Source organism: Ranitomeya variabilis, chromosome 2, assembly GCF_051348905.1.
Source record: "Ranitomeya variabilis isolate aRanVar5 chromosome 2, aRanVar5.hap1, whole genome shotgun sequence".
Classification (NCBI taxonomy): domain Eukaryota; kingdom Metazoa; phylum Chordata; class Amphibia; order Anura; family Dendrobatidae; genus Ranitomeya; species Ranitomeya variabilis.
In genome coordinates, this window is record NC_135233.1 from 850,472,709 (window position 1) to 850,491,379 (window position 18,671).

At 44.3% G+C, this 18,671-nt stretch overlaps 1 protein-coding gene across 1 annotated transcript in view; it reads left to right on the forward strand.

The window, feature by feature from the left end:
- The window catches only part of LOC143808017 (tenascin-X-like), a 332,081-nt gene that overhangs the window by 155,773 nt on the left and 157,637 nt on the right, over window positions 1-18,671 (forward strand). The window contains exon 30 of the mRNA XM_077290219.1: window positions 8,008-8,265. Within this exon, the coding sequence (XP_077146334.1) occupies window positions 8,008-8,265 (258 nt within the window). The remainder of the gene's footprint in view (window positions 1-8,007; window positions 8,266-18,671) is intronic.

Sequence of the window (18,671 nt, forward strand, 5' to 3'; positions counted from 1 at the left end):
AGACAAGGTATTTCTGACAAATTATAAAACGGATTATTTCTCTAGTTACAGAACCCAGAACTAAAAGAGCCACCTTGTCAGAATGCAGCATTACTGCTGCACAAGGTGGCTCTTTTAGTTTGAAACGACTGGGGGGGGGGGGGGTGACAGGTTCCCTTTAAAAATAGTTAGATAGTATAGAAAATGGAAACCATATTACCAATGTTTGATAGTTGCTTAATTTTAATGTACTGACATTGAATTATGTGCACATGCATTTATTCCAAAGTTAACCCGTTAACCCCTTCCCGACCTTTGACGCATACGCTGCGTCATGAAAGTCTGTGCCTTCCCGACCTATGACGCAGCGTATGCGTCATGGAGGGATCGCGTCCCTGCAGATCGGGTGAAGGGGTTAACTCCCATTTTACCCGATCTGCAGAGACAGGGGGAGTGGTTCTTCAGCCCAGGGGGGGTGGCTTCACCCCCCCGTGGCTACGATCGCTCTGATTGGCTGTTGAAAGTGAAACTGCCAATCAGAGCGATTTGTAATATTTCACCTAAAAAACTGGTGAAATATTACAATCCAGCCATGGCCGATGCTGCAATAACATCGGCCATGGCTGGAAAACCTAATATGTCCCCCCCCCACACCCACCGATCGCCCCCCCAGTGCTCCGTTATGGGGTCCGGTCCCCTCCGTCCGCCTGCCGGCTCCCCCGTCCTCCTGCCCGCTCCCTCCTTGTTTGAATAAACCCCCCCTGTGGTCCGATCACCCCCCCTGTGCTCCAATCCACCCCCCCACCACCCCTTCATACTTACCGATCCTCCCGGTGTCCGTACGTCTCCTCGCTGGGCGCCGCCATCTTGGAAAATGGCGGGCGCATGCTCAGTGCGCCCGCCGAAATCTGCCAGCCGGCAGATTCCTTACAAGTACATTTTGATCGCTGTGGTAGGTTCTATCACAGCGATCAAAATAAAAAAAAAATAATAAATACCCCCCCCTTTATCACCCCCATAGGTAGGGACAATAATAAAATAAAGAAAATATATATATTTTTTTTTCGTTTTCCACTAGGGTTAGGGTTAGAACTAGGGGTAGGGTTAGGGGTAGGGTAGGGGTAGGGTTAGGGTTATGGCATGTGCGGATTTGGCTGCGGATCCGCAGCGGATTGGCCGCGGATCCGCAGCGGATTTGGCCGCGGATCCGCAGCGGATTTGGCCGCGGATCCGCAGCGGATTTGGCCGCGGATCCGCAGCGGATTTGGCTGCGGATCCGCAGCGGATTTGGCTGCGGATCCGCAGCGGATTGGCCGCGGATCCGCAGCGGATTGGCCGCGGATCCGCAGCGGATTTGGCTGCGGATCCGCAGCGGATTTGGCTGCGGATCCGCAGCGGATTTGGCTGCGGATCCGCAGCGGATTTGGCTGCGGATCCGCAGCGGATTGGCCGCTGCGAATTCGCTGCAGTTTTCCATCAGGTTTACAGTACCATGTACACCTATGGAAAACCAAATCCACTGTGCCCATGGTGCGGAAAATTCCGTGCAGAAACGCTGCGTTGTATTTTCTGCAGCATGTCAATTTTTTGTGCGGATTCCGCAGCGTTTTACATCTGTTCCTCAATAGGAATCCGCAGGTGAAATCCGCACAAAAAAAACACTGGAAATCTGCTGTAAATCTGCAGGTAAAACGCAGTGCCTTTTAGCTGCAGATTTTTAAAAAATCGTGCGGAAAAATCTCACACGAATCCGCAACGTGGGCACATAGCCTTAGGGTTAGGGTTGGAATTAGAGTTAGGGTACCGTCTCACAGTGGCACTTTGATCGCTACGACGGTACGATCCGTGACGTTCCAGCGATATCCATACGATATCGCTGTGTCTGACACGCAGCAGCGATCAGGGACCCTGCTGAGAATCGTATGTCGTAGCAGATCGTTTGGAACTTTCTTTCGTCGCTGGATCTCCTGCTCTCATCGCTGGATCGTTGTGACAGCGATCCAGCGATGCGTTCGCTTGTAACCAGGGTAAACATCGGGTTACTAAGCGCAGGGCCGCGCTTAGTAACCCGATGTTTACCGTGGTTACCAGCGTAAAAGTAAAAAAAAAAAAAACGTACATACTCACATTTCGGTGTCCTTCAGGTCCCTTGCCGTCTGCTTCCCGCTCTGACTGTCTGCCGGCCGGAAAGTGAGAGGACAGCACAGCAGTGACATCACCGCTGCGCTCTGCTCTCACTGTACGGCGGCACTCAGTCAGAGCGGGAAGCAGACGGCAAGGGACCTGAAGGACACCGAAATGTGAGTATGTACGTTTTTTTTTTTTTACTTTTACGCTGGTAACCACGGTAAACATCGGGTTACTAAGCGCGGCCCTGCGCTTAGTAACCCGATGTTTACCCTGGTTACCCGGGACCTTGGCATCGTTGGTCGCTGGAGAGCGGTCTGTGTGACAGCTCCCCAGCGACCACACAACGACTTTCCAACGATCACGGCCAGGTCGTATCGCTGGTCGTGATCGTTGGTAAATCGTTATGTGAGACGGTACCCTTAGGGTTGGAATTAGGGCTAGGGTTGGAAATAGGGTTAAGATTAGGCTTGTGGTTAGGGTTAAGGATAGGGTTAGGGTTGTGTTGGGGTTACAGTTGTGGGTAGGGTTGGGATTAGGTTTAGGATTAGGGTTAGGGTTGGATTTAGGGTTACGGGTGTGTTGGGGTTAGGGTTGTGGTTAGGGGTGTGTTGGGGTTAGGGTTGTGATTAGGGTTATGGCTACAGTTGGGATTAGGGTTAGGGGTGTGTTGGGGTTAGTGTTGAAGTTAGAATTGAGGGGTTTCCACTGTTTAGGCACATCAGGGGTCTCCAAACGCAACATGGCGCCACCATTGATTCCAGCCAATCTTGTGTTCAAAAAGTCAAATGGTGCGCCCTCCCTTCCAAGCCCCGACGTGCGCCCAAACAGTGGTTTACCCCCACATATGGGATACCAGCGTACTCAGGACAAACTGGGCAACAACTATTGGGGTCCAATTTCTCCTGTTACCCTTGCAAAAATAAAAAATTACTTGCTAGAACATAATTTTTGAGGAAAGAACAATTATTTTTTATTTTCATGGCTCTACGTTATAAACTTATGTGAAGCACTTGGGGGTTGAAAGTGCTCACCACACATCTAGATAAGATCCTTTTGGGGTCTAGTTTCCAAAATGGGGTCACTTATGGGGTGTTTCTACTGTTTAGGCACATCAGGGGCTCTGCAAATGCAACGTGACGCCCGCAGACCATTCCATCAAAGTCTGCATTTCAAATGTCACTACTTCCCTTCCAAGCCCTGACGTGCGCCCAAACAGTGGTTTACCCCCACATATGGGGTACCAGCATACTCACAACAAACTGGGCAACAAATATTGGGGTCCAATTTCTCCTGCTACCCTTGTGAAAAAAAAATTGCTTGCTAAAACATATTTTTTGAGGACAGAAAAATGATTTTTAATTTTCACGGCTCTGCGTTGTAAACTTCTGTGAAGCACTTGGGGGTTGAACGTGCTCACCACACATCTAGATAAGTTCTTTGGGGGGTCTAGTTTCCAATATGGGGTCACTTAGGGGGGGTTTCTACTGTTTAGGCACATCAGGGGCTCTGCAAATGCAACGTGATGCCCGCAGACCATTCCATCAAAGTCTGCATTTCAAATGTCACTACTTCCCTTCCGAGCCCTGACGTGCGCCCAAACAGTGGTTTACCCCCACATATGAGGTATCAGTGTACTCACAGCAAACTGGGCAACAAATATTGGGGTCCAATTTCTCCTGTTACCCTTGTGAAAATAAACAATTGCTTGCTAAAACATCTTTTTTGAGGAAAGAAAAATGATTTTTTATTTTCACGGCTCTGCGTTGTAAACTTCTGTGAAGCACTTGGGGGTTGAACGTGCTCACCACACATCTAGATAAGTTCCTTGGGGGGTCTAGTTTCCAAAATTGGGTCACTTGTGGGGGGTTTCTACTGTTTAGGCACATCAGGGGCTCTGCATACGTAACATGATTCCCGCAGACCATTCCATCAAAGTCTGCATTCCAAATCGTCACTACTTCCCTTCCGAGCCCCGGCATGTGCCCAAACAGTGGTTTACCCCCACATATGGGGTATCAGCGTACTCAGGAGAAACTGCACAACAACTTTTGGGGTCCAATTTCTCCTGTTACCCTTGGGAAAATAAAAAATTGTGGGTTAAAAAATCATTTTTGAGGAAAGAAAAATAATTTTTTATTTTCATGGCTCTGCGTTATAAACTTCTGTGAAGCACTTGGGGGTTCAAAGTGCTCACCACACATCTAGATTAGTTCCTTGGGAGGTCTAGTTTCCAAAATGGGGTCACTTGTGCGGGAGCTCCAATGTTTAGGCACACAGGGGCTCTCCAAACGCGACATGGTGTCCACTAACGATTGGAGCTAATTTTCCATTCAAAAAGTCAAATGGCGCGCCTTCCCTTCCGAGCCTTGCCGTGCACCCACACAGTGGTTTACCCCCATATATGAGGTATCGGCGTACTCAGGAGAAATTGCCCAACAAATTTTAGGATCCATTTTATCCTGTTGCCCATGTGAAAATGAAAAAATTGAGGCTAAACGAAATTTTGTGTGAAAAAAAAGTACTTTTTCATTTTTACAGCTCAATTTGTGAAGCACCTGAGGGTTTAAAGTGCTCACTATGCATCTAGATAAGTTCCTTGGGGGGTCTAGTTTCCAAAATGGGGTCACTTGTGGGGGAGCTCCAATGTTTAGGCACACAGGGCCTCTCCAAACCTGACATGGTGTCCGCTAACTATGGAGATAATTTTTCATTCAAAAAGTCAAATGGCGCTCCTTCCCTTCCGAGCCTTACCATGTGCCCAAACAGTAGTTTACCCCCACATATGAGGTATTGGCGTACTCAGGAGAAATTGCCCAACCAATTTTAGGATCCATTTTATCCTGTTGCCCATGTGAAAATGAAAAAATTAAGGCTAAAATAAATTTTGTGTGAAAAAAAAGTACTTTTTCATTTTTACGGATTAATTTGTGAAGCACCTGGGGGTTTAAAGTGCTCACTATGCTTCTAGATAAGTTCGTTGGGGGGTCTAGTTTCCAAAATGGGGTCACTTGTGGGGGAGCTCCAATGTTTAGGCACACAGGGCCTCTCCAAACCTGACATGGTGTCCGCTAACTATGGAGATAATTTTTCATTCAAAAAGTCTAATGGCGCTCCTTCCCTTCCGAGCCTTACCATGTGCCCAAACAGTAGTTTACCCCCACATATGAGGTATTGGCGTACTCAGGAGAAATTGCCCAACCAATTTTAGGATCCATGTTATCCTGTTGCCCATGTGAAAATGAAAAAATTAAGGCTAAAATAAATTTTGTGTGAAAAAAAAGTACTTTTTCATTTTTACGGATTAATTTGTGAAGCACCTGGGGGTTTAAAGTGCTCACTATGCTTCTAGATAAGTTCCTTGGGGGGTCTAGTTTCCAAAATGGGGTCACTTGTGGGGGAGCTCCAATGTTTAGGCACACGGGGGCTCTCCAAACGCGACATGGTGTCCGCTAAAGATTGGAGCCAATTTTTCATTCAAAAAGTCAAATGGCGCTCCTTCCCTTCCGAGCCCTGCCGTGCGCCCAAACAGTGGTTTACCCCCACATATGAGGTATCAGCGTACTCAGGACAAATTGTACAACAACATTCGTGGTCCAGTTTCTCCTTTTACCCTTGGGAAAATAAAAAAATTGTTGCGAAAAGATCATTTTTGTGACTAAAAAGTTAAATGTTAATTTTTCCCCTCCATGTTGCTTCTGCTGCTGTGAAACACCTGAAGGGTTAATAAACTTCTTGAATGTGGTTTTGAGCACCTTGAGGGGTGCAGTTTTTAGAATGCTGTCACTTTTGGGTATTTTCAGCCATATAGAACCCTCAAACTGACTTCAAATGTGAGGTGGTCCCTAAAAAAAATGGTTTTGTAAATTTTGTTGTAAAAATGAGAAATCACTGGTCAAATTTTAACCCTTATAACTTCCTAGCAAAAAAAAAATTTGTTTCCAAAATTGTGCTGATGTAAAGTAGACATGTGGGAAATGTTATTTATTAACTATTTTGTGTCACATAACTCTCTGGTTTAACAGAATAAAAATTCAAAATGTGAAAATTGCTAAATTTTCAAATTTTTCGCCAAATTTCCGTTTTTTTCACAAATAAACTCAGAAATTATCGACCTAAATTTACCACTAACATGAAGCCCAATATGTCACGAAAAAACAATCTCAGAACCGCAAGGATCCGTTGAAGCGTTCCTGAGTTATTACCTCATAAAGGGACACTGGTCAGAATTGCAAAAAATGGCAAGGTCATTAAGGCCAAAATAGGCTGGGTCATGAAGGGGTTAATGTCCAATGATGGATATATCCAACATTGGACGCCTCCCCCTGTTTGGTGCGGGCTCCGGCGATGAGCACACACCTTTTCAGGCACATGACAGCTGATCTGATCAGCTGTTATGGGCACATGACAGCTGATCAGATCAACTGTTATGGGCACATGACAGCTGATCAGATCAGCTGTCATGTGCCTGAAAAGGGGTCGAATCATGATCCACCCACAGCTGTTAACATATTAAATGCCGCTGTCAAACTCTGACAGAGGCATTTAACATGCACACGCAGGAAGCGCGTCATTAACCACGACCATTGGCGCCTGCAGGAGACAGCGGTTGGCGCTCATAGCAAGTGAGCATTTCTGCTACACAGAGCAGGGCTGCAGCCATGCTCTATTTAGCAGAAGCGATCGTATGATCACACATTCTAGTCTCTCATGGAGACTATTGAAGCAAGTAAAAAGTTAAAAAAATGTTTTTAAAAAGATTTAAAAAATAAAAAAATATAAAAGTTCAAATCACCTCCCATTCGCCCCATTCAAAATAAAACAATAAAAAATTCAAATATACACATATTTGGTATCGCTGATTTCAGAATTGCCCGATCTATCAATATATAAAAAGAATTAATCCAATTGATTAACGGCATAGCGAGAAAAAAAATCAAAAAGACAGAATTTTGTTTTCTTGGTTACTGCAACATTGCAATAAAATGCAATAACGGGCAGTCAAAAGATTGTATACACACCACATGAATAAAAACGTCAGATCGGCGTGCAAAATATAAGCCCTTACACTGCCCCAGATCCTGAAAAATGGAGATGCTACTGGTCACGGAAAGTGGTAACTATTTTTTTTTTTTTTTTACAAAACTTTCAACTTATTTTCACCACTTAAAGAAAAAAGAACCTATACATGTTTGGTGTCTGTGAAATTGTAATGACCCGAAGAATTGTAACGGCAGGTTAGTTTTAGCATTTAGTGAATATGCTAAAAATAAATAAATAAATAATTATGGAATTGCACTTTTTTGCAATTTCACCACATTTGGAATTTTTTCCCCATTTTCTAGTACATGATATGATAAAACTAATGATGCCATTCAAAATTACAACTCGTCCCGCAAAAAACAAGCTCTCACATGGCAATATTAACGGAAAAACAAAAAAGTTATGGCTGTGGGAAGAAGGGGAGGAAGAAAAAAGGAAATGCAAAAACGGAAATACCCATGGTCTTTAAGGGGTTAAACAAAATCTTAGTAGCATAACTTTTTCTGCTTTTACTGTTTCTTAGAAAGCATTGACTCACTCTATGGTATAGAAGGCATTTGAACAGTAACTTACTGACTCCTCTACTGTTATATGTTGACTTCTATTTATCATATGATAAGATTTCAGATTCAAACTATGGTTTAATATCACTTGTAAAATTACTTAATCCTAGAAAAAAAATCAGCTAGATAACTTAGAAATCACTGAAGTCTTAGTCTACACTTTTCAGCATTTTTACCTTGGATAACTAAACTATGAAATAATAAACCCAGAAAAACACAATATTGTCATATCATGCAAAGAACTATGCAAAATCTTTTGTTGGTTAGTATTTATATATTTTCTGTTTCACAATAGAACCCAACGTAGTGAAGAACCTGATAACTGGGATCATCACCACCACTTCTATATCTGTGATCTGGGAGAAACCAGATGGAAATGCAAGTTCTTATGAAATCCAGATTCTAGGAGATCCAACTTTCAATAAAACCGTGGCCACAACTTCAGATACAATTGGTGGCCTGACACCGGGGAATTATTACACATTGATGGTCACTGCTGTTGTTGGGGAGAACAATGTGACAGGAAGCAGTTTAGAAATATCTGTAAATACAAGTGAGTATTTAGAGTTTCAACTTTAATATTTTTTCAATTAATTAAATAAATATTTCCCTGTAAAATATCTCTGGTGGTCAATGTTTAAAGTCTGGGAAGGGGTAATACCCATGGATCTTCCCAGGCTATGAATCTCAGCCTGCAGCTGTATATTTAGCCTTTACTGGCTATTAAAATAGGGGACCCCAAAAAAACAATGTGGGGTCTCCCTATAATTAATAGACAGAAAAGGCTATGCAGACAGCTGCAGGCTGATATTCATAGCCTAGGAAGGGGCCATGGATATTGGCCCCCCTTGGCTACAAACACCAGCTCACAGCCACCCAAGAAATGGAGCATCTCTAAAATGTGCCAATTCCGGCACTTAGCCTCTCTCTTTCCACTGCCCTGTAGCGGTGGCATATGGGGTAATAGTTGGGGGTTGATGCCACCTTTGAATTGTAAGGTGACATCAAGCCGGTTTAGTAATGGAGAGGCTTCAATAAGATACCTATCCATTACTAATCCGATAGTTATGAAAGGGTTAAATACACAGCCAGAATAAAGTATTTTAATGAAATAAAACACAACACAGTTTTGCCATCTTTATTGTACTGCCAATCCATGCAACGCCCTCAATCTCCTGCAAAAAAAATAAACCAAGACAAATACTCCCTGGTCTGACGCAGTCCATTTAATAATGAGTGTCCCATGACTATCTCCCCTATAGAGCTGCCACATCAGAAGATGTGACCACTCTACAGGGGCTCCAGTGACACACTGACAGGAGACAATGGCACCTGCAGTGTTATCACTGAGGGTTCAATGAGTTCATGTTCTTACTTTACTTCACTGCTGTGTGAGAATTTTCCAATGCAGCGGTGCCTCAAGTGACAGTATGAACTCTGCTGAACTAATGGCGACGGAGGGATACAGTGCGGAGGATTATATCCTGTCATTGTATCATCGGAGCCCCTGGAGAGCAGTCACATCTGCCGATGTGACAGTTTTCCACCTGATATCGTCCTGGGACACTCGTTATTAAATGGATTACATCAGACCAGGGAGTATACTGTTGGTATATTATTTTTATTTTTTTTACAGGTGATCGAGGGCTTCGGGGACTAGGTGTATGTTGAGTATGTACTGTATGTGTATGTACAGTATGTTCTGTATGTACTGTATGTGTATACTGTGTGTACTGTTTGTGTGTATGTGTTTTTTTCCTATTCCACACAGTAGCTGGATGATGAGGCTACTACTGTCCCATTATTGGCTAGCTGTCACTGTCGGAGGCATAGCAGGATGGGACTACTAGTCACACAGACACGCAGCCACAGCCCCGCACACACACACAGCCCCGCAGACCCTGCAGACACACATAGACACACACAGACACACACAAACACCTGCACACAGACACACACATCTTCTCTGCACACACAATCTCTGCCCACACACATACTGTAGTATCCGCCCACACTCCACCAACACATTCTTCCTCCTCCCTATCTGCAGCATTTCTCGCACCAAGCGCAGCATGTGCACACCAATTGTCAATTTCCCATTGTCTAATATTGCTTGTGCACTACACTGCGGATTTGATGCAATTCCACGCATCCAAAAACACTGCAGAAATGCATCAAAATCTGCAACATGTGCACATAACCATAGTCTAGCTATATTGTAAATTTTACTTATAAAACTCTTAAGAGTTTTCTATTTTGTTGCAGCAGCAAATTTTGCAAAAGTTACAGGATAATGTGCAGCCATATTGTTTGGCAAATTTTAAATAACTTCTCAAAAACTGATAAATAACAGTCAGAGTATGTTTAACCCCTTAGTGACAGAGCCAATTTGGTACTTAATGACCAAGTAAATTTTTACAATTCTGACCACTGTCACTTTATGAGGTTATAACTCTGAAATGCTCTAACAGTTAGTGGTACCATTTCTTCAATATTACTTGCGTTTATTTATGAAGAAAAAAAATGGAAATATGGCAAAAAAAATTAAAATTATGCAATTTTCAAACTTTGAATTTTTATGCCCTTAAATCAGAGAGATATGTCGCACAAAATAGCTAATAAATAACATTTCCCACATGTCAACTTTACATCAGCACAATTTTGGAACCAAATTTTTTTTTGTTAGGAAGTTATAAGGGTTAAAAGTTGACCAGCGATTTCTCATTTTTACTCCAAAATTTACAAAACCATTTTTTTAGGGACCATCTCACATTTAAAGTCACTTTGAGGGGTGTTCATGACAGACAATACCAAAAAGAGACACCATTCTAAAAACTACACCCCCCAAGGTGCTCAAAACCACATTCAAGAATTGTATTAATCCTTTACGTGCTTCACAGGAAGTGAAGCAATGTGGAAGGAAAAAAATTAACATTTAACTTTTTTTTACAAACATTTTATTTCAGAAACAATTTTTTTTTATTTTTACAAGCGTAAAAAGAGAAAATAAACCACAACATTTGTTGTGCAATTTCTCCTAAAGATGCCGATACCCTATATGTTGGGGTAAACCACTGTTTGGGTGCACGGCAGAGCTTGGAACAGAAGGAGTGCTGGAATTGAGATCGGACGCCATGTTGTGTTTAGAGAGCCCCTGATGTGCCTAACCAGAGGAAACCCCCCACAAATGACACTATTTTGGAAACTAGACCCCTTAAGGAACTTATCTAGATGTGTAGTGAGCACTTTGGACCCCCAAATGCTTCACAGAAGTTTATGACATAGAGCCGTGAAAATAAAATAATCGTATTTTTTCCACAAAAATGATTTTTCGCCCCAAAATTTTTATATTCACAATGGTAACAGGAGAAATTAGACCATGAAAGATATTGTGAAATTTGTTCTGAGTACACAGATACCCCATATGTGGGGGTAAGCCACTGTTTGGGCGCACGGCAGAGCTTGGAAGAGTGCCATTTGACACTTTCAGCACAGAATTGGCTGGATTTGAGATCGGATGCCATGTTGCATTTGGAGAGCCACTGATGTGCCTCAACAGTGGAAACCCCCACAAGTGACACAATTTTGGAAACTAGACCCCTTAAGGAACTTATCTAGATTTATGGTGTGCACTTTGAACCCCCAAGTGCTTCAGAGAAGTTTATAACGTAGAGCCGTGAAAATAAAAAAAACTTTTTTTTTCCTCAAAAATTATTTATTAGCCCACAATTTTTTACTTTCACAATGGTAACAGGAGAAATTGGACCCCAAAAATTGTTGTCCAGTTTGTCCTGAGTACGACGATACCCCATATGTGGGGGGACCACTGTTTGGGCACACAGCGGGGCTTGGAAGGGAAGTAGTGACATTTTAAAATGCAGACTTTGAAAGAATGGTCCGCAGGCGTCATGTTGTGTTTGCAGAGCCCCTGATGTACCTGAACAGTAAAACACCCACAAGTGACCCCATTTTGGAAAATAGACCCCCAAGGAGCTTATCTAGATGTGTGGTGAGCACTATGAACCCCAAAGTGCTTCACAGAAGTTTATAACGTAGAGCCATGAAAATAAAAAATAATTTTTTTCCACAAAAATGATTTTTTCACTCCCAAATTTTTACTTTCACAAGGGTAATAGGAGAAATTGGACAATGAAGGTTGTTATGAAATTTGTCCTGAGTACGTTGATACCCCATATGTGGGGGGGACCACTGTTTGGGCGTATGGCAGAGCTCAGAAGGGAAGGAGCGCCATTTTGGAATGCAGACTTTGATAGATTGGTCTGCGGGCGTCATGTTGCGTTTGCAAAGCCCCTGATGTGCCTAAACAGTAGAAAGCTCACACAAGTGACCCCATTTTGGAAACTAGACCCCTCAAAGAACTTATCTAGATGTGTGGTGAGCACTATGATCCCCCAAGTGCTTCACAGAATTTCATAATGTAGAGCCGTGAAAATAAAAAATCTTATTTTCTCCACAAAAATTATCTTTTCACCCCCAAATTTTTACTTTCACAAGGGTAATAGGAGAAATTGGACCATGAAAGTTGTTGTGCAATTTGTCCTGAGTACGTTGATACCCTATATGTGGGGGAACCACTGTTTTGGCGCATGGCAGAGCTCGAAAGGGAAGTAGTGATGTTTTGGAATGCAGACTTTGATGGAATGGTCTGCGGGAGTCATGTTGTATTTGCAGAGCCCTTGATGTGCCTAAACAGTAGAAACCTCCCACAAGTGACCCTACTTTTGAAACTAGAATCCCCCCAAGAAGTTTATCTAGATGTGTGGTGAGCACTTTGAATGCACAAGTGCTTCACAGAAGTTTATAACGCAAAGCCGTGAAAATAAAAAATATTTTTTTTCCACAAAAATTATTTTTTAGCCCCAATTTTTTTATTTTCCCAATGGTAGCAGGAGAAACTGAACCCTGTTGTGAATTCCGTTCTCGGACTCCCTCCTGTGGTCATGAATGGTACTTTGGTTAGTTCTGCTCTTGGACTCCCTCTGGTGGCTTTGAGCGGAACTGCTGGTCACTGAGGTTGGCTTTGTCAGCTGCTCTCGTTTATTGCTATGCTGGCTTCCCTATTTAACTCCACTCAGATCGTTACTTCATGCCAGCTGTCAATGTTTCAGTATTGGTTCAGATCTCTCTTGGACTTCTCTGAGGACCTGTCTACTCCAGCAGAAGCTAAGTCTTTGCTAGTTCATTTTTTTTTACTGCTTCCTGAATATATTTCTTAGTACTGCTAATTTCTAGTCCAGCTTGCTATCATGATATTCCCTTGCTAGCTGGAAGCTCTGGGGGTGCAGAGTGGCACCTCCACACCGTGAGTCGGTGTGTGGAGTCTTTTTGCTTACTCTGCGTGGTTTTTTGTAGTCTTTTGTGCTGACCGCATAGTTCCCTTTTCTATCCTCTGACTATTTAGTGAAGTCTGGCCTCCTTTGCTAAAACCTGTTTCATTCCTGTGTTTGTGACTTTCCTCTTAACTCACAGTCAATATACTGTATGTGGGGGGCTTCCTTTACCTTTGGGGAATTTCTCTGAGGCAAGGTTAGGCTTCTATTTCTATCTTTAGGGGTAGTTAGCTCTTAGGCTGTGAAGAGGCGTCTAGGGAGAGTTAGGTACGCTCCACGGCTATTTCTAGTGTGTGTGATAGGAGTAGGGTTTGCGGTCAGCAGAGTTCCCACTTCCCAGAGCTAGTTCCGATTTTGAGTTTACTCATCAGGTCATTCCGGGTGCTCCTAACCACCAGGTCCATAACAGAACCCCAAAAGTTGTCCTATTTGTCCTGAGTACGCTGAAGCCCCATATGTGGGAGTAAACCACTGTTCTGGGTGCAAGGCAGTGCTTAGAAGTGTGGGATTACATTTTGACTTTTTCAACGCAAAATTGGCTGGAATCAATGGTGGAGCCATGTCACGTTTTGAGACCCCCTGATGTAGCTAAACAGTGGAAACCCCCAATTATAACTCCAACCCTAACCCCAACACACCCCTAACCCTAATCCCAACCTGAACCATTATCCTAAACATAACCCTAACCCCAACACACCCCTAACCCTAATCCCAACCCTAACCATAACTCTAATCACAACCCTAACCCCAACATACCCCAAACCCTAATCCCAACCCTAACCATAACTCTAATCACAACCCTAACCCCAACATACCCCTAACCCTAATCCCAACATCCCAACCCTAACCCTAATCCCAACCCTAACCCCAACATACCACTTACTCTAACTCTTATCCCAACCCTAACCATAACCCTAACCACAAACCTAACCATAATCCCAACACACCCATAACTCTAATCCTAACTCTAGTCCCAAACCTAACCCTAATCCCAAACCTAACCCCAACCCTAATCCCATCCCTAACCATAACCCTAATCCCAAACCTAACCCTAATCTCAAACCTAAGGCTTCTTTTACACTTACCGGGTTTTTTGAGCCCCGTTATTGCGGGCTGTATTGCTGCAATTTTCACGGTCTGCCGCAATAACGGACAGCAAAAAACTTGCGGTTCGACATTTACTATGGCAAAAGTATTGGAAAAAAGAAACGGCGGTCCGTAAAACCGGAAGTCACGGTGCACTGCAAAAACAACCTTCCGTTCAGGCTCGATATTTTTCACAGCCGTAAATACGGCCCTCATGGCCATACGGCGTACGGAATTATTGCGGCCCGTTTTTGCGGTCTCATAGAAATCTATTGGGACCGCAAAACTGGGACGCAAAACCACACTAGGTGTAAAAAAAGCCTTACTCTAACCCTAATTTTAGCCCCAACACTAACCCTAATTTTAGCCCCAACTCTAGCCCTAAACCTAATTTTAGCCCCAAGCCAAACCCTAATTTTCGCCCCAACCCTAACCCTATCCCTAATTTTAGCCCCAACCCTAACCCTAATGGGAAAATGGAAATAAATACATTTTCTTTGTTTTATTATTTTTCCCTAACTAAGGGGGTGATAAAGAGGGGTATTTACTATTTTTTTAATTTTGATCACTGTGGTAGGGCTTATCACAGTTACCAAAATGCCCAAACCAATTAGAAAAATCTTCCTATTGTTGTTGGGTGCCGGCCGGCAGATCTCGGCAGGCGCACTGTCCATGCGCCTGGCATTTTTTTCCCGGAAGAAGATGGCGGCACCCACCGGAGGATGGAGGAAGCAGAGGAGGACAGGGAGGTACGGGGGATCAGGGACCATATTTCTCTCTCCTCTGATGTGCTATCACATCACAGGAGAGAGAAATTACATGGCACATTGGACTTTATTTTTGCGGCCGCCGCTACACGGTTAGTAGCGGCAATCGCAAAACCGGGTCTGTAAAAACCGACCCGAATTATGTTCTTTGGGGTCTCAGCTAACCCCGGCAGAGACCCCGAGATCTACCGAGTACAGGCCGGCAGATCTCGGCTGGCGCACTACAGGAAAAGATGGCGGCGCCCATGGGGGGAGGAAGCAGGAGGACCCACGGACATCGGGAAACACCGGGAGGTATCGGGGGGATCGGGGACCCTATTTCTCTCTCCTCTGATGTGCGATCACATTGGAGGAGAGAGAAATTAAACGGCAAATCAGACTTTTTTGTGGTCGCCGGTAAACGGTTAATTACCGGTGATTGCAACCCGGGGGTCGGTAAAAACCAACCCAAATCATGTTCTCTAGGGTCTCGGCTACCCCCAGCAGCCAAGACCCTGGAGAAAATCCAACTCTGGGGGGCGCTGTACACTTCTTCCACAGCGCTGCTGATTAACGGAGCTGTGGTTTAAGTACCCTTAACTACCACCGTTAAAAGGCGTATCGGCGGTCGTTAAGGGGATAAAAAGACTTTTGGTTTTGTATGATTCTGCTTGTAAAAGGTTTCTGGGAACAAGTTAAAAGTGTTCAAGTTCTTTATAGTGGCAGCATAGATAAATTATGAATTAGATTGTGGACACTAAAGTCAAAGGGTTACTTTTAAGATGTAGGATGAGATAAGTTTACCAGATATAGAGGCTTGCTTTATAATCTGCCAGGGGTAGACATACCATTAAGGTACCTTCACACTGAACAACTTAACAACGATAACGATAGCGATCCGTGACGTTGCAGCATCCTGGATAGCGATAGCGTTGTGTTTGACACGCAGCAGCGATCAGGATCCTGCTGTGACATCGTTGGTCGGAGCTAGAAGGCCAACACCTTATTTCTTCGCTGGATCACCCGCTGACATCGCTGAGTCGGTGTGTGTGACGCCAATGCAGCGATGTCTTCACTGGTAACCAGGGTAAACATCGGGTTACTAAGCACAGGGCCACGCTTAGTAACCCGATATTTACCCTGCTAACCATTGTAAATGTAAAAAAACCCAAACACTACATACTTACATTCCGGTGTCTGTCGCGTCCCCCGGCGTCCGCTTCCCTGCACTGTGTCAGCGCCGGCGGGACGTAAAGCAGAGCACAGCGGTGACATCACCGCTCTGCTTTACGGCCGGGTCTTACACAGTGCAGGGAAGCAGACGCCGGGGAACGCGATAGACACCGGAATGTAAGTATGTAGTGTTTGGTTTTTTTTACATTTACACTGGTAACCAGGGTAAACATTGGGTTACTAATCGCGGCCCTGTGCTTAGTAACCCGATGTTTATCCTGGTTACCCGGGGACTTCGGCATCGTTGGTCACTGGAGAGCTGTCTGTGTGACAGCTCTCCAGCGACCACACAACGGCGAAACAGCGACGCTGCAGCGATCGGCATCGTTGTCTATATCGCTGCAGCATCGCTTAATGTGATGGTACCTTTAGTGTAACCTGTGCAGCTGCATAGAGACAAAGAGATAAGGGGCCCCACTTCCTCTTCAAAAGCAGCAAGCACCTTCTGCCACAGACACATTATTGGACTGTAAAGGGCCCATATTCTGTTCTTGTACAGAAGCCCTTTTTATTGATGTCCCCTGTAGCTAGGACATGAGGTTCCCAAAGAGAAAATGTCCTCTGTTTACTCACAATTCTGTACAAGCCTATACTGTAAGTGAATATTTTTTTTTATCTGGACATCAACATTTATGAATTGCTAGATGGAGGATGGTAATGTGACGATGGGGCAGGCTTTGAGAATCTCTCCCCCCATGTGCTCACCGACATATCCACTCTGTCTTTACCCATGTGCTGAATTCTCCCACCTGTGCTCTATTCTTTGACCTGTCTACCCCATGTGCTATCCCCCTTGTCTGCTGTCTCTCTGCTTCCTGTGCTGTGTTCTCCCCTCATGTGCTGTCCCGTTTGAGCTGTCTTCCCCCTGTGCTCTGTCTCTCTCACCCCTGTGCGCTTTCTCTCTCCCCCATCCAATTCTGATATTACAGCAGGAGATCACAGAGGATACATTTTTGTGAGGTAAAATATTGTTTAAAAACAGTCAGTGAAATATTTTACCTGACAAAAGAAATCCTCTGTGATCCCCTGCTGTAATATCAGTATTGTCTTTTGCTTCCTCCCCTGCCCAGGAGATGTGATATGCTCCATACACGGTCAGACACAGACCATTTTTAAAATTAACTTTCGTTTATGGGAAAACCCTTTTAATGTGACCGGCTTCCTCTGCCTGTAGACAAGTCGCGCATCTGCCGCCGGCATCAGCCGAATGATTCACTGTGCCTGCGTGGAATTCATGCAGGAGCAGTAAATCAGACCGCCGCCATCTTTTTGCAGACAGATAGTGGCGGTCATATTAGTACTGTGCATGCGCTCCTCCTGTACAAAGATGGCGGCGGTCAGTGAATCATTCAGCTGATCCCAGGGGTGGCGTGTTTGTGACATTGTTTCACTGGTGGTACCACGCAATAGGCTGCATATGGTGTATAGAGTGTGTGTGTGTGGTGCGTACAGCGTACACAGTGTGTGTGTGTGTGGTGTGTACGGCATATACAGTGTGTTTGTGTGTGTTGTGCATTTGGTCTATACAGTGTGTGGTGCGACCGTGTTCCAACTGGTGGTACGGTGCAAGAGGCTGGTACCACCAGCAATTTCCATATTGAGACACCCATCACTTGGGTGTCCCAATATGGAGGTCGGTGAAATTCCGCCACTTGGAATTCTGGGATCTGGACACATCTGGACGGAACAGGATGTGAAGACATTACAAGGTAAGTATATATTAAGATGTAGGGGCTGTGGAACATAAGAAGACGAGAAGCTAAATCAACTGGAAGAGGCAACAAATAACAAATAATATGGCAGTATTTTCTGTTGTTGCTATTATTATTATTTATTTATACAGCACCATTAATTCCACGGTGCTGTACATGAGAAGGGGTTACATACAAAGTTATAGATATCATTTACAGTATACAAATTTACCATGACAGACTGGTACAGAGGGGAGAGGACCGTGTCCTTGCGGACTTACATTCTACAGGATTATGGGGAAGAGACAGAAGTTTGGCAGTGCAGCAGCTAAGATGGTGGTGAGGCGGCAGAATGGTTATTGCAGGCTGTAAGCTTTCCTGAAGAGATGGGTTTTCAGATTCCGTCTGAAGGATCCAAGGGTGGTGGATAATCGGACGTGTTGAGGCATGGAATTCCAGAGGATGAGGGATATTCGGGAGAAATCTTGGAGGCGGTTGTGTGAGGAGCGAATAAGTGTGGAGGAGAGTAGGAGGTCTTGGGAGGATCGAAGATTACGTAAGCGAAGATATTGAGAGGTTAGTTCAGAGATATAGGGAGGGGACAGGTTGTGGATGGCTTTGTAAGTCAGTGTTAGTAGTTTGAACTGTATTTGTTGGAGAAATGGGAGCCAGTGGAGGGATTTGCAGAGGGGAAAAACAGGGGAGTAGTGAGGAGAGAGGTGGATTAGTCGGACAGCAGAGTTGAGGACAGACTGGAGTAGTGCAAGAGAGTTAGCGGGGAGGCCACAGAGGAGGGTGTTGCAGTAATCAAGGCGGGAGATAATGAGGGCATGCACAAGAGTTTTAGTAGAT